Source organism: Carassius carassius, chromosome 48 (genome assembly GCF_963082965.1).
Source record: "Carassius carassius chromosome 48, fCarCar2.1, whole genome shotgun sequence".
NCBI classification, from domain to species: Eukaryota; Metazoa; Chordata; class Actinopteri; order Cypriniformes; family Cyprinidae; genus Carassius; species Carassius carassius.
This window is the reverse complement of record NC_081802.1, coordinates 7577164-7592854: the sequence shown is the minus strand read 5'-3', so window position 1 is coordinate 7592854 and position 15691 is coordinate 7577164. Positions and strand designations below refer to the sequence as shown.

Sequence of the window (15691 nt, the reverse complement as noted above, 5' to 3'; positions counted from 1 at the left end):
TGCAGTTGTGGGCTTAAGTAATAATATCTCCCATTTTGACTGTTAAGTCTATGCTCTGTGAGAGAGATTTGTGGGAATGCGGTCTCAAACTTGACCTACCCATACAGAGCTGTTATCACCAGGACATGACGGGTGCAAAGCCGAGCGGTCACAAAATCCTTGACCCCTGTGGTCCATTTAGCCATGATTCCAGTGAAAGAATCGAGTGAGAGAGACCGGCTGACGGTCGTCCTCTGTAGTGCACACAGACTCTGGCATTGATGGTATGAATAGATTCAGGGTGGGCGGCTGGGTATTCACTTACAGACAGCCATAGTCACACTGTCATGACTGACACATTTTTTAAAGTACGTGTCATATTACCACATAATCAAGCTCCTAATCACTGAGCTAATAATAAACTCTTTGCAGGGCTTCATTACACCATTGAGAACAGACCATATTTTTTAGGCTAAATGCTAATTTATAATTATCAATTTGTGATTTAAGTACATGCAAAAATAAGAGTTTAGCATGTGCAAAACTGTAGCCTTGCAACTGTGCAGCCTGATTGGGCTAGACATTTGATATGCACCAGTCACTGAACATGCTGCTGGAAGCGTTTTGCATGCTAGAACTGATTAGTCCAGCATATGGTGCAGCTCGTTTGTGGAATAAAAATAAACATGTTCTATGAATCAAAGAAGCATGACTCACCACGGCGCTGAGATGCGGTCCATGGAGTTGCGCAGTAAGGATGGCATCATTAATTCTTTCCCGGATTCGTAGAAGTGCCAGTTCCAGTTCGTATCCTCCTGCTAGTGCCCCGCTCAGCCGCTCCATTAATGCTACATAACGTCTCCAGGGCCCATCCAGTTCAGCAAATCCTGCGAGGCAACCCCGCATCACATTGAGACACAGGCCTCCACAAGGCCGGATGAGGGTCAATCCACGGCAGTGCGGACAGAACTGCATCCGCACCAGTGCACGTCCACATTGCCGCGCCATCCCCACCAACTCGGTAGCATTCAGAACCTCAGCACCCACCTTCAGTGCCCTACTGAGGGCACGACCAGCCACTAGTGCCCTAGACAGTCCCTGAGCAAGTTCTTGCGGGTGAGGGCCAAAGGGCTTGACGTCATGCCGAGTGGCACGTAGGCACTTGCTTCCTTCAGAGGACCAGGTAGAAACATTTGAGCCCAAGCCAGGATTGACCAGGTGCTGGTATACCAATGGGAAAAGTTTGTCGTAGAAACTTTGGACTGAGTATTCCACAGAGATCCTAGCATCACCACGGAGATAGAGCTCAAGGTCAGAGAAGAGGGTAGACACCAAGGGTTTCGCGTCGTGAGAGATTGTCTGATATGTGCTGTCGAAGAGCGAGTAGGTATGATTTAGTGTGAAGGAGAGCAGGGAATGGAAGGTATCTGTAGGAAGAGGAAATAGAGAAATTCTGGACTGAACGAGCGCTAAACTTTATATCCCTAAACAGCTATTTCATAGTCAACCTAGATATAAACATTTGTAACATGATAGGACCAACAATTGCTGTCATTTTTTTTTACATTTATGAAAGGGTCAAACATACTAGTCCATCAATGTACACCCCTGCCTTGTTTGGCATTGCTTACAACTCTTTCTTATACATCTAATCTCTCTTTCCATTGGATTAATGGGAGTTGACAACACTTAATCCATGGATCTTTTGGGCTGGCGCTATTGGGCTGAAGGTTAGTTTGGAGATATGTGACACATGCGACTAGCTTATCACCAATTTTAGCAGTCAGGGCGACATCTTATACTTCACTATGCCTCTGGGTTGCAAATGGAAGTTGAGGATCATAGTCATTTGTACTATATGCATTATTTACAATGGCATATTAACTTTTGTGTGACATGTGTCAGACGGGTACTTAAGTTGACTGATGGTAGAACCCTTTAAAGTGCAGTTTGCTTTAATGCCATCTCATTCATAACGACCAAAGCATTCCAGCTCTGTCTTGTTTCTCTGTGAATGACATGCATGCAAGCTGAAAGTTATGATTGCTCTTTATCGATGGAGAAACAATAGAACACCTGTATGGCTTACGATACTAAAAGACACCCATAAGAATCTCTCTATAACAAGCCTTTGAGGTTTTGCTGCAGAGATTCTGAAATATTGCGTCAGTGCTGGTATTCACATCTCTTGGTGGCATTCTGGGATCTGTAACTCCAACAACAATATGTAAGTAACCTTTTCAGGTCAAGAACTGTATCTAGATCCCTTCAATTAAGCCCCATACATAATAGTCGGGATGGGTGGTTTGTATGAATGATTAGGAAGCATTACAGGTTAAAAATGGTTCAAATCAAACCCTTGTAGCACTACATGGCTAAAAATTCAGACTAGGGTGTATCTTAAAAAATACATCCAAACACCTCAGTATCAGGTGTCATGGCAAGGGATTGTGACCAGATTGCATAATGGGGTTCTTCTCATATGGTTCTGGGCCATGAAGACATGTGGGGAGAGGTCATGCAGATCACAGGGGTCACAGGGGGTGCCCATGATCCCCCACAATTGACCTTTCACCTCTAAGACAGCAGGATGTTCTGAGAAGATGGATAGTAGGGTCAACTAGGATGACTAGACCCCTGATCATTTTATTAACTCAGTCCCTACTGGATTTGATGTAGGTCCTAATTTAGAAAAAAAGATCAGTGTCAGAATAACTCCACTGACTGTACCCAGTCCAGGACTGAATTTAGATGAAGAGAAGGTAGCACACAGTATTTTTAGTGCATTTTAGGTTGGAGAGGATAGTCGGGCTTTATGGGACAGATGGTATGTGAATACCATATGTTGGATTTGCTTTACAGTGAAATTAGTTTTCAAAGAAATAGAGAGAACTTTTCGAAGAAATTGTTCACCGATACATGTACTCACTCTCAAATATTTAAGAGATCATCCTACCTGCATTTTAGGGCAGGTTTGATGTCAGCAATCTTAAACATCTTTGGTTCTCACATGTCTCATCATTGGCGTAGTTTTTGGACCTTGACAGACAGTCCTTGTCCCCATTAAGACTGAGAGACAGAGATATTCTGCAAGCTACTTTTGTCCTCCATGGAATAAAGAGAATCATACTGATAAGAATAGAAGTTTTTTGTGAACTAACTCTTAGACACATTACCAAGAGAGTCCACAAGATTCATACTTGAATTATTACTTTACCCTTAAACACACAGGCATATAGACAAAAAGCGGTCTACATTAAAAATCCTCCTTCACGTGGGAATGAAAAACACTTTGCAGACCTTCATTCTTTTAAACTGGACACCAGCTACAACCATGCGAAAAGCAGCAGAAAAGAACAACTGATCTTTTCAAAAGCTCTCATTATAGAGCAATACATTGAAGTGCACTGAGGCGGATCTCCACGGATACGCCAAGAATTTTAACATTTTTCTTTTTGTTTGCTTTTAACTTGTTAAATATTCACTTGGCTGGCAGCAAAGACAGTGGGGATGGCAACAGTGCCCTTTCCTTGTGAACCTGAAAGGGTTTTTGTGCAAGTCTGGGTGGACAAATTGGATGAACTTAAATATTTGGTTGGGCTAGGACTTCGAGTTGTAAATTTGAAGCTATTATGGTTTATAACGTCTTATGTAATACATAAACATGCACTGGAGTAAATAATGACATGCATGGAGTCGGTCTAAGTGTGTGTGTGTGAGAGAAACATCTTTTTTTGTACACTGATTCTAAAAAAGGCCCTAATCCTAAAGCGCCAATCAACCTCTAAAAAGCACATGTACTGCTTCACAGGAGAGCTCAGACAGATAAAGGATCATTCAGTGGACAAAAAACAAGTTTGAATGCAACCCTTGGAAAAGTCACAGTGTACGATTCATAACATCACCCCAGTGTCTCCCATACATGAGTACAAAGCAACAGCATGCAGTGAACGTGTGAACCTGCTGTGGCAGGGACTTGATCCCATGACCTCTCCTGTAACAAATGCAAACAGCACACAGCCTAGTATTTATTCAACCAGTAAGCTTCACTTGATATCTATATGTACCCTGGAAGGAAGAGGCATGGCCCAGGATGAGATATTTGAGTTCGAAGCTGTAGGAGAGAATGTTCTGGAGTGTGTCTCTCTGGGCAGCAGCGTAGTAGCTCTCCTCCATCTTGCGGGTGCAGCACGTGGGACCCTGGTGTTTGCAGATGAGAAGATCTGCATCTATGGAGGATTGATCATAGAAGGTGATTCAATTCTAGGGACATTTTTGACTACTTGAAACCTTAACAAAACCTTTCCAAACTATGTCTGTCTTGCGATAAAGTTGTGAAAATGGATTTCACTGGTACCAGTTTTTGGTTTGCTTTTTGGTATGTTATCTTTTTTCATTTTTGGCATTTCAGGTTAGGTTTTGCATATTGTAATTGTTCAAATATAGTTGACATTTAGCTGTTTAATGGCAGTTACCATTAAAAAAGTTACAAAGAGACAATTTCCCTGATTTTAACAGTTTTTGCAACTTTATTACAAAGAAAAAGCTAAAATATAGATGAACCTAGTGACCTTTCAACACTCAAATTAAGGGGAAAAAAAACTAAGTGACTCAACAAAAATGTTACAGCTACTATAATAAGTTCTTTAAAACTACAATAAAAATTTTGTCTTTGAAATAATCATATGTGTCCAAAATAACAGTGGTTGTATGGTAAGAAAGTGCATGTAAGAGAGCACAGCACATGTGATAAAGACAGACGATATCTACCATGCCCTATCCTATGTGACCAAATTTACACTGACGGGACCCCATAAGACATGCATTAGAACAGCTGACTGTGATTACCGGCATTCTGCTGAACTCTGTCACCTCTCAATAAGCATGGACCCATGCCTTGAAACTTGCATACTAAGAATAAATCTTGTATCCTTTCCATAAACAAGAACTTGAGACAAACCGAATATATGCCCAGCTTACAATTTCATAGCAACTCCCAAACATTTTTTAGATGACTTCTATTCAGGAATGTGCTTTTGATTTAACAAGAAATGTGGAACATGAAAAACATTTGACAGCCTATCCTACAGTCACGTTAATTTTGTCAACACACTGACATTTCTGATTTATGCTCTGTCATCAAAATGACTTATTTGACTTTTTCAGTTGACATAGTACAACATGTCTAATGTATGTAAATGTTTACAGGGATACTTATAAATTGATATGTAAATATTTTCTGGATCATTTTTGTCCAATGCCACTTTCTGAGAGCCTGTAACTCATATAAACGAACTCACATTTTTAAACAAAATATTCTTATTCTTTATTAAGAGCATTATGGACCTACATGCAGTTAAGATGACCTAAAAACTAAACCACCTAACAGAACTAATTAAATTAAATTAAATTAAATTAAATGGAAAAGGTGGTCAAAACGGCCACAAAAAAGAAAAGAAAAAAGAAAAAGAAAAAGAAAAAAAAGGTTAAGTCACAGTATAAACTTTTTTTTTTTTTAAAGTAGTTAGCTATATTTTGATGAAAAGGTCACGTGCTTTTTTTAGACACGTAAGTTTGCGGCAACCCATGCATTTACATTTATTCTTAATTACAATGTAACGTTTTGTTATTTTTCTATACTATTTCCATGCATTGTTTTGCATTCCAGTAATAATTAAACGGCTTACATTTAGTTAGCTTTTTAATGTCTAACTTTACGACCGCTTAAACCATTGTGACAACATGCCCCTCTCTATTGGTCAGTGCGATAAGTTGGCTGTAACTTTTTTCTTAGGCAATAATTGTGTAGAGTGAAACAATAAAGAAACAAATAAACCATTGTAAATAGTATGGAGAATATGAATGGTCAGATATATAATAGGCTGCTCTGCTTCTCACAGTAACCCTCGGTATTTATAAACGAACCTGTTGCTGCGGTCTCCGGAACCAATCTTAATGAACCGACTTGGCGCAGCTGGAAAGCGGTTTTAACCTCATGACAGCTCTGCGCGCTGGCGCAGTGAACTCTCCAGATCAACACACTGGAGAGCAGGATCCACAGCCAACATACACGCGGTGCTGTCCCGCGGAGCATTGCACCATCTCAGTCCACAGAAAGCCCTCTGAGCCAATGTATCAGAAAGAAAAAAGCCCCCAAGACAAGTCAAAAGTGTTATCCGGAAAAGATGCACATTTAAAGCCGCTTAATTAAGTATCCAGAGAGAACGTTTTACGGGCTGTTGGATCGCAGGGGCTTCACATGTTGCGTGATTTGACAGAATGGTCAGGAGACATGTGAGGAAGGTCTCTCTCTCTCTCTCTCTCTCTCTCTCTCTCTCTCTCTCTCTCTCTCTCTCTCTCTCTCTCTCTCTCCCAATGTGGAGAAAGAGACTTCTGAATGGTAGTTTTGTGCGCCCAACACCCACTCCAGACCCCCTCCCTTTGACAGAGATAGATAGATAGATAGATAGATAGATAGATAGATAGATAGATAGATAGATAGATAGATAGATAGATAAAAAAAAAAAAATCAACTATATCTGTCAGAGTGTGAATCAACAGCACTTGTCACAACACTCCTTCTTTGATGGATGTCAGAGAGAAAGAAATCATTCCTGCCATGTGAACCTTTTCTTTGTTCTTTTGCAATATAAAGAATATAAAGAAGATTCAATAAACAAAACTATTTTATTTTGATTATATTGTTAAATAAATTAGTATTATAGTTAATATTTTCTGATTTCCATAGTATGTGTATGAATTCCGGTAATTTTACCATAAAGTGACATATCAACCATTTTAGGTAGAGTGCGATATTTAAAAAAATTATGGGATGTGTTAAAAAGTATGGTGAGTATGGTAACGAGCGACATAAGGAGATAAGAGAAGGAGAATTGTTTTTTTCAAATGCCTTTTTCTTGGTGGGGCAGTTAAAGGGTTACAACACTTTTGGACATTTTACTTTTTTTTTTAAACACCTAATTCCAAAAGCATAAATACTTTTCCTCAATCCTCACACAAAATGTTTGAAAACATTGATTTAATAAAATTAAAATGGGAAATAGATGAAAATAGGTGTAAACAACCACTCGATTTTGTCTACTGAATATTAAATGCTCTCCTAGCAATACAAACAAATCAATGATGCACATTTTCAACACATAGACCGTGCATACAGCAGATAAATAATAATAAGCTATACATACATGTCATGCTATAATTTTAATATTCAGCTCTAACTATGCATACAGCTACAAACTCCAAGACCAGAAACGCAATAGAATTGCCAAGCCGCTCAGAGGCGCAGTTTGGTTATCTCATGTTGCATTAGAAAAAATATATCGTTTCATCGCTGTTTCACTAGATGGCGATATACCGCAAAAATACAGTGATTTTACCGGCCGCTGAGAAGCAGAAGGAATAAAACCAGCATGCTGTTGTCATGTTATTCAGCACAAGTTTACACTTTGGAGTTTTAAACACAGAAAAACGTCTATAAAGAAACATGGCCGGGAATATAAAAGATAAAGAAGCATATCAACGCTTGAACTTCCTCTATCAGGTAAGTGAGGTCGTGTTCTGTTTAATTAAGTTAAATATCTTCTCATGATATTTTCTCACGATGGATCCCAGGCTGCTCACTGCGTTTTGGGTCAAAATCCAGAGAACATCGAACTGGCAAGATTTTACTGCTTCACCCAGAAGACCATCTCCAAACGACTGGTGCTCAGACAGTGAGTGGCCTTTTCTCTTTAATATCGCGGATGTTAAATAATCAAATATAAACGACGACGACGCTTCGTTTCCTTCCAGAGATCCATCAGTAAAGAGAACCATTTGCAAAAAATGCTGCACTTTACTAATACCAGGTGTCACATCAACTGTACGACAAAAAAGTAAGTCTCTCTATCGATCTATATATTTAAAGCATCAACAATGTATATTAAATCTTCTTATTGAAGGAGGACCGAGGCGACAACGTAAGACTATTGTGCGATGTTTAAGCTGTGGACTGACCAAAAGGTTCCCAAACAACCCAAAACACAAACTGTGGGTGGATCAACCTGAGGCTCAACTAGAAAACCAGACTTCACGAGGTAAAGATGACCAGCGACTGTCTTTGAACAGTTTTTGTCATTAATTTTTTTACTTAAAAGGGTAGTTCAACCATAAATGTAAAAAAACTCCATTATTTACTCACCCTCGAGCCATCCTAGGTGTATAAAGCTAGGAAGATATCTTTTAAAGGTCCCATTATGTGGATTTTGAATGTTTCCTGAGGTGTACTTTATATTGTTAGTATAATTTTTACATTTAAAACTTAGAAATAAAAGGAATTTTTATATCCTGATTTTAGTCCTCTGGCTTGAATGCTCTGTTTGAAGGGGCGTGTCTGCTGTGAGACTCAGAGTAAACGCCAGCTGTTGTGATTGGCTGACATCTTTGCATTCAAAATGCGTATTACATGTGGAACCCCTCTCAAATACTTTTACAAGTTTTTTTTTTTTTTTTTTACTATTACAGCTGTCGAGATTAACGAATCGTGGAAGTGTTGATTATAGCATTGAGTCTGTAACGCCTGTGCTGACATTGTGACTGAATTAAATGTAAAAAATAAATGTAATCCATTTCTCCAAATTCTCTGGGTGGGCAAAGCAGAGAAAGGGGAGGTAACCTTTCCCCTTATGACGACATAAGGGGAAGATTCTAGATCGGCCCGTCTGAGCTCTCGTTTTCTCAAAGGCAGAGCAGGACACCCAGGGCTTGGCTTACACCTATCGAAATTTCTAGCCACTGGGGGACCATAAACAGGCTAGGGAAACTCATATTAATGTTAAAAAACCTTGTAAAAAGTGAAATATTCATGTCATGGGACCTTTAATATAACTTCATTTGTCAAACTTCAGAAGGTCAAACAGACCTGGAGAAAATATCAATTTCAAAATCTATTTTAAGCTTTCATATATCCTCAATTCAATTTGTTTGTCCCAAATTTGTACTAAAAAATTTCCAAGGCTTTTTTTTTTTTTTTTTTTTGTGAAGCAGTCAAAGCTAAGCTAGCAGGTTAAGTGGCTAATATATGATATGCTAATATAATAGCAGAATAATAGCTAACAGAATGTAAAAAAACAACAAATGATACTGTTTGTTGCAGTAAAAGCTTAGCTAGCTGGTTAATCAGCTAATGATATGCTAAACTGTCAAACTAATCAGCTAACAAGTGAACTAACTAGAAAAACACACCAAATGCTCCTGTTTGTAGCAGTGAAATATAAGCTGACAGGGTAATTGGCTAGTGATAGGTTAATCTTTCAGGCTAATCTGTTACGGGTATGTTAGGATACAAGGTTAATCAGTTAACAGCAAGCAAAGCTAATCGGTTAACTAACTGAAGAAAACCAATGTTCCCATTTGTAGCAGTGAAGTGGTAGCTAGTGATCGAGCTAATCAGCTAACCAGTTTTTGAGTTCTGATAAGATAGCAGGCTAATTGGCTAGTGATACTAATCTAGCAATGTAATCTTTTTAGTTGTATCTTAAAAATGCAGGGTAATTAGTTATTCTGTTATACTTGCAAGTTAAATTGCTATCTTTATGCTAAGCTAATCGGCTAATGGAATGCAAAATTGATTGGTTAACCAGTTGGTTTGTAAGATAACTGAAAAAACAGCAGCAACAACAACAACAGAACAACATATGTTTGACAATTGTTTTAGTATCAATTAAATAATATACATAAAATATTATTTATATAAGACCACATATATCATAAGCAATTTTGTACAAATGACACAATTCACCTTTAGCATTGTATCTGGCCTCTAATATTGTAAATTAAATTAAATCATGTTAATTTCGGTCCTTACAGACAGTTCTTCACAAAAAACAAATAAATGAACATAATTTCCGAATAAGTTGTAGGCAGAAGCCTTGCTTAAATCTGAATACATGCATATACAGTGGGTATGGAAAGTATTCAGACCCCCTTAAATTTTTCACTCTTTGTTATATTGTAGCCATTTGCTAAAATAATTTGTTCATTTTTTCCCTCATTAATGTACACACAGCACCCCATATTGACAGAAATTATTTTGCACATTTATTAAAAAAGAAAAACTGAAATATCACATGGTCCTAAGTATTCAGACCCTTTGCTGTGACACTCATATATTTAACTCAGGTGCTGTCCATTTCTTCTGATCATCCTTGAGATTCTACACCTTCATTTGAGTCCAGCTGTGTTTGATTATACTGATTGGACTTGATTAGGAAAGCCACACACCGGTCTATATAAGACCTTACAGTTTACAGTGCATGTCAGAGCAAATACTTTCTGAATACTTTCCATACCCACTGTAAAGTACCTTTTATTCTTCTTTCTACAGATGCTGGTCCTTCTTCAAAGTCCACAACCCAAGAGAAAAAAAATGATATTGGCTCATCGTCCACACTAGCGAAGACTCAAACAAATCTGACTAAATCTTCATGACACTTTAGTAAACTGTACATGCATTGATATAACTTGATAAAGTTAACTTTAAGGGGTGGTATTTTTATCTTATTATTGTTTGTTTTTGCAGCCTTTAGATTTGTTCAAAAATGAATTTTTATTTTGATAGAAATATTGATGTGCAATATTGTTTTTCTTCTGCATTGAGTGGATTTTTTGAATTGCAATAAAGTGGCTAGTTTACAATTCTAATGACTTTTATTCTGTACTTTTATGCATACTTTAATATCATTGAACTCTACACAGCTTCCTGCAACAGAAGCAGTTTCTTTTATCACCGGGAGCATATGGAAACCTGGTGGGAATTCAGTTGCCTGCATAAAAATAGATTGATCTACTGTTGCTAAATTACCTCTTTATCCAAACCATCATTTAAACACATGCCTCACATTTATTATTAACTTGAATGAGTTTTAGAACAATGTTTGAATACAGCTTCTAAAAGGCCTTAGTGTTTTTTTCCCAGTCAGTTGAACTCTGATGTCTTGATCTCAGGGTCACGCGTTACATCCCATATTGGGTTTAAAAGTTTTGATATTTGTACTTTTGAAGTTTTTGATGAGAACAAAAGGCTACTCTTTTGTGCGTTCATGAATTATTAACATTTGCATGCACAACCTCTTTAGTGTCATGCTTCAAATGTTAGATGTGTAACGGATGTTGCATATTCATGATATCCTGCACCCTGGCGATAATTTATAAGCGATATTAAGACATTTACACATGTATGAGTGTAATTCAGTTAGTGCTGATGTTGTTAATTGGATGGGATATGGATCTTGATGAAAATGCGCAGTCCCGAGCATATTTATCTATATTGCTTGTCAATATGGAAAGCACCAAGAGGCTTCGTCAAAGCCAAAGAACCCCTCCCACTTCCTCTAATTAGAGAACGAATCAGTTGCCCTGAAGGCCAGAAAAAGATGCATGGGAAGACAGGATTCAATTCAATTTGCGTCACATAATGTCAGAAGGAGTGCATTAGAAATTAAAATCGTGTGGTTGAGGAATTGTGCTAAATGATGATGATATGGACTGGAGCTGTATCTAGGAGCATCAGAGGTTCAATTCAATTCAATTCAATTCAAGTGTATTTGTATAGCGCTTTTTACAATACAAATCGTTACAAAGCAACTTTACAGAAAATTAAAAATAATAATAATAATACAAGACGTAGTCAGCTAGATGATGAACTATCAATATTATTAATTAATAGTAATTATATGATGCAGTCACACATGTAGCAATAATTGTTAGTTCTGTTTGTTGATTCAAGGTTAGGATCATCTGGGGTCCTCTGAGGGTCAGCATCATCTCTTCTCAGGTGTTCTGGATCCAGACTGGAGCTTGTGTAAATCCTAGTTACCACGGGATGTAAATCCCGTGGCAAAACATAGAAACAAGATAGAGACATCATTAGCATAGCTGCTGATCCAACAAAGTAAAATTAGTTTAACCCAAGCTAAAGAATAAAAATGCAGATGCAACTACACTCACAATTTAAGAGATACATTATTCGAATGCTTGGCGAAAGAGATGCGTTTTTAATCTAGATTTAAACAGAGAGAGTGTGTCTGAACCCCGAACATTATCAGGAAGGCTATTCCAGAGTTTGGGAGCCAAATGTGAAAAAGCTCTACCTCCTTGAAGGTGAAAGAAAGGTTGAAAAAGTTTTTGATGAAATGACTCATACTTTCTAGTATTCTCACGTCTCCCATCATATTTGTCTTAATATACTGGATAAAATATTAAATGCAAAATTTTTAAAACATTATGAGAATAATATATTATGGGTGGGGGGTTTAGTGAATAACCAACGCTCTCTCCACCCTCAATACCACGACTGAGGTGAGACGCTGAAGCAATATGCTTGCTCACTGCTCCGGGTGTGTGTTCACAGAGTGTGTGTTCACTACTGTGTTTGTGCACTTGGATGGGTTTAATGCAGAGCACAAATTCTGAGTATGAGTCACCGTACATGGCTATAAAATCACTTGCGTTCTGTGTTATGTGTTACTGTGTCACTTATGTGTAATGAGAAGGTGTCATTGTGTGTTTGTATATTCAATTTCCTTTTATTCTCATTGCATATAATACAATAAAATTAGATATACACACATTTTAGTAATGAAATTGAATTTTTTTTATTATAGCATATAGTATTGTTTTAATTTTGTATATAATTTAAATGTATATAATCTTAATTATTTTTGAAATCATATTTATACGAGGAAAATTAATCCCTTTGAGGGTTATTATTATTATTTTGTGTACGTTTTCACCTCAAACTTTCACTTCCGCACAAAATTATTATACAATATTTTTTTATATAAATATATATGAAAATCTATATAAATATGCATTTATGCTTAATGAATGGTCTTGAAAGTAAAAAATGCCCTGTCACATTACTGTAATGAGAATTTAAGGAGAATATAACCCTTAACTGTCATGATGGGGGGTGGGAAAGGGGCTTATTTTATTATGCAAAAAATATCTTATTAAAAAAAAGTTTTTCTGCTTTGGATTTTGGGTAGAAATGTGACCTGCATATATCTTTGTGAGGCTAATGGTTTGTCGCAGCCGTGGAATATTAATATAAAATCCAATCGAGGTGCAGCCATGCAGGCACATATCGGTCATTTTACAAATTCCTTTGAATTTGGCTCCTCCAATGAGACTGGATTTGTTTATAAAGGCACTTTATTGACCCCCGAGGGGAAATTTAGAATGACTGTTAGGCTGAAATTAATAACCAACATTTATACTGCAGCATGCTTCGAAACGTAAGCTGACATATGACTCTAGAGATGCTAAGTCATTGGTATCCTCTGCAGGGTGCCTATTGGCAGTATTGTTGGTGCACAAATTTTCAATATGCTATGAAAATGTGCTCCAGGAAATTAACTGACCCGTGCTCTCAGTGCTATGACATTTCTGTAGACTGATTTTAAGTCTGCCACTTTCCATCTGTGGGAAAACAAAACCATTTCTGTGTTGTCAGAAATATTATGCATACCCAATAGCAATATCGTATTTGGCAGCACTGGGAATTAGACAAAAACAGGAATATTAGAGCACAAAATATCAGGCCACAAATAACATACTGCATTTACCTGAAGCAGTGAAGTGTATTTGGTATTATAATCGTACTATACAGTACGTACATCCATTTGAGGTTGGTCCACTGCAGGTTATTTGACAAAAAACCATCCAATTAAATGGGAAGAGACCTGATTTACATGAAACATAAAACAAAAAAGTTTCCTTTTTATGTCATGTTTAAACCTGTGCACTTGAAGGTGTAAATAACAATAATAATAAACAAAAAATATATTTTTTTATTTAGCTCTTTTCATGACACTCAAGGACACTTAACACAATATAAAATGACAAACAAACAAATAAAATAGATTGTTTTTTTCCCCAAACATTTAAGGACCAATTACACAATATTATATCACGTAAGTAAATAAATATAAAATGATTAATAAATAAATATTTTTTTAAACACTGAAGGACGTATACAAATTAAATTATTTGGCTCTTTTGAGACACTCAAAATTACATAACTAAATAATAATAATAATTATTATTTTCAAACAATGAATGTCTCCTTACAAACACACACACACACACACACACAAAAAATAAAAAATAAAATGTGGCTCTTTTCAAACACACAAGGGCATGTTATACAATATAAATAAATGAATAGTAATAATAAAAATAATAATAATAATAATTATTATTATTATTAGGCTTTCCCCCCCAAACGTTTAATGTCGTCATACACAATATAAAATTACATATTAAAAAAATGGTAACACTTTACTTGAAGGGGTGTGCATAAGACTGACATGACACCATCATAATCATGACATAACACATGTCATGAATATGAAGGAGGTTTTATGCATGTTTATGACAAATGTCATTAAGTGTCATTCGCTCAATTATGACATTTTTAATGCAAACATTACATTGTTTGAGATGTCTTTGTTATGACAACTTGACTTTACTAAGACAACACAACCTGTCATAAATATGTCATAAACATGACATAGCAGATTAATTATCAAACACTTAGCTTTATGGGTTAACATTTCATTAAACTGTCATGTGGTTGGTTTTGACATTGGCTGTCATGAAGCCATTATAACATTTTAATGACAAATTAAATTTGTACCACTGTAGTTGAGGTCAAGAAAAACATTCATGACACAGTTATAATGGCCTCATGACAGCCAATGTCAAAACCAATCACATGACAGTTTTATGTAATGTTAACCCATAAAGCTAGTGGTTTCTTAAAGGGATAGTTCGCCCAAAAATGAAAATTCTGTTCTCATTTACTCACCCTCAAGTTGTTTCAAACCTGTATGAGTTTCTTTTTTCTGCTGAACACAAAAGAAGATATTTTGAAAAATTTCGGTAACCAAACAGTTGATGGACCCCATTGACTTCCATAGTATTTTTTTTTTCCTACTATGGAAGTCAATGGGGTCCATCAACTGTTTGGTTACCGACATTTTTCAAAATATCTTCTTTTGTGTTCAGCAGAAAAAAAAAAATCATACAGGTTTGAAACAACTTGAGGGTGAGTAAATGATGACAGAATTTTCCTTTTTTGGTGAACTATCCCTTTAAATTTGATAGTTAATCTGCTATGTCATGTTTATGACATATTTATGACAATTTATGTTGTCTTGGTAATGTCAAGTTGTAATGACAAAGACACTGACAGGTTATGATGTATTGGTTTATGTCAAGTTGTCATAACAAAGACATCTCAAACAATGTCATATTTGCTTTAAAAATGTCATAATTGAGCGAATGACACTTAATGACAGTTGTCATAAACATGCATAAGACCTCCTTCACATTTATGGCATCTGTCATGTCATGATTATGATGGTGTCATGTCAGTCTTATGCACACCCCTTCAAGTAAAGTGTTACCAAAAAAATGTAAATTACGTAATCAAACAAACGGCTTATAAACCAGAAACAAACCAATCATTTAAAAATTACAAATAAACTGAAATAGCCATGCATAACATTCATAAAGTAGCCAGTTTTTCAAAGCAGATTATGTTTTATAGATTATTATGAGCAATATTTTTCTTTCCACGATGCAGTATTTGCTCCGCACATCATACCAAGTTGCATTCGCAGAATGAAAAAATACTTTCATAAAAGCC

The 15691-nt window shown here is 36.5% G+C and overlaps 2 protein-coding genes across 2 annotated transcripts in view; one reads left to right on the top strand and one right to left on the bottom strand.

Moving 5' to 3' along the window:
- Positions 1-6290, bottom strand: part of LOC132131755 (glypican-5-like) — a 42084-nt gene extending 35794 nt beyond the window's left edge. The window contains exons 1-3 of the mRNA XM_059543849.1: positions 5905-6290; positions 4047-4208; positions 697-1406 (exon numbers count right to left, since the gene is read on the bottom strand). Coding sequence (XP_059399832.1) covers positions 697-1406; positions 4047-4208; positions 5905-6073 — 1041 coding nt within the window. The 5' untranslated portion in view covers positions 6074-6290. The remainder of the gene's footprint in view (positions 1-696; positions 1407-4046; positions 4209-5904) is intronic.
- Positions 6291-7375: 1085 nt separating this feature from the next.
- On the top strand, positions 7376-10680 carry LOC132131110 (ribonuclease P protein subunit p21-like). The gene is made up of 5 exons (XM_059543052.1): positions 7376-7540; positions 7612-7712; positions 7792-7874; positions 7941-8075; positions 10364-10680. Exons 1-5 carry the CDS (start codon positions 7484-7486, stop codon positions 10465-10467), a joined length of 480 nt encoding a protein of 159 aa, XP_059399035.1. The 5' UTR covers positions 7376-7483; the 3' UTR covers positions 10468-10680.
- Positions 10681-15691: the final 5011 nt, after the last annotated feature.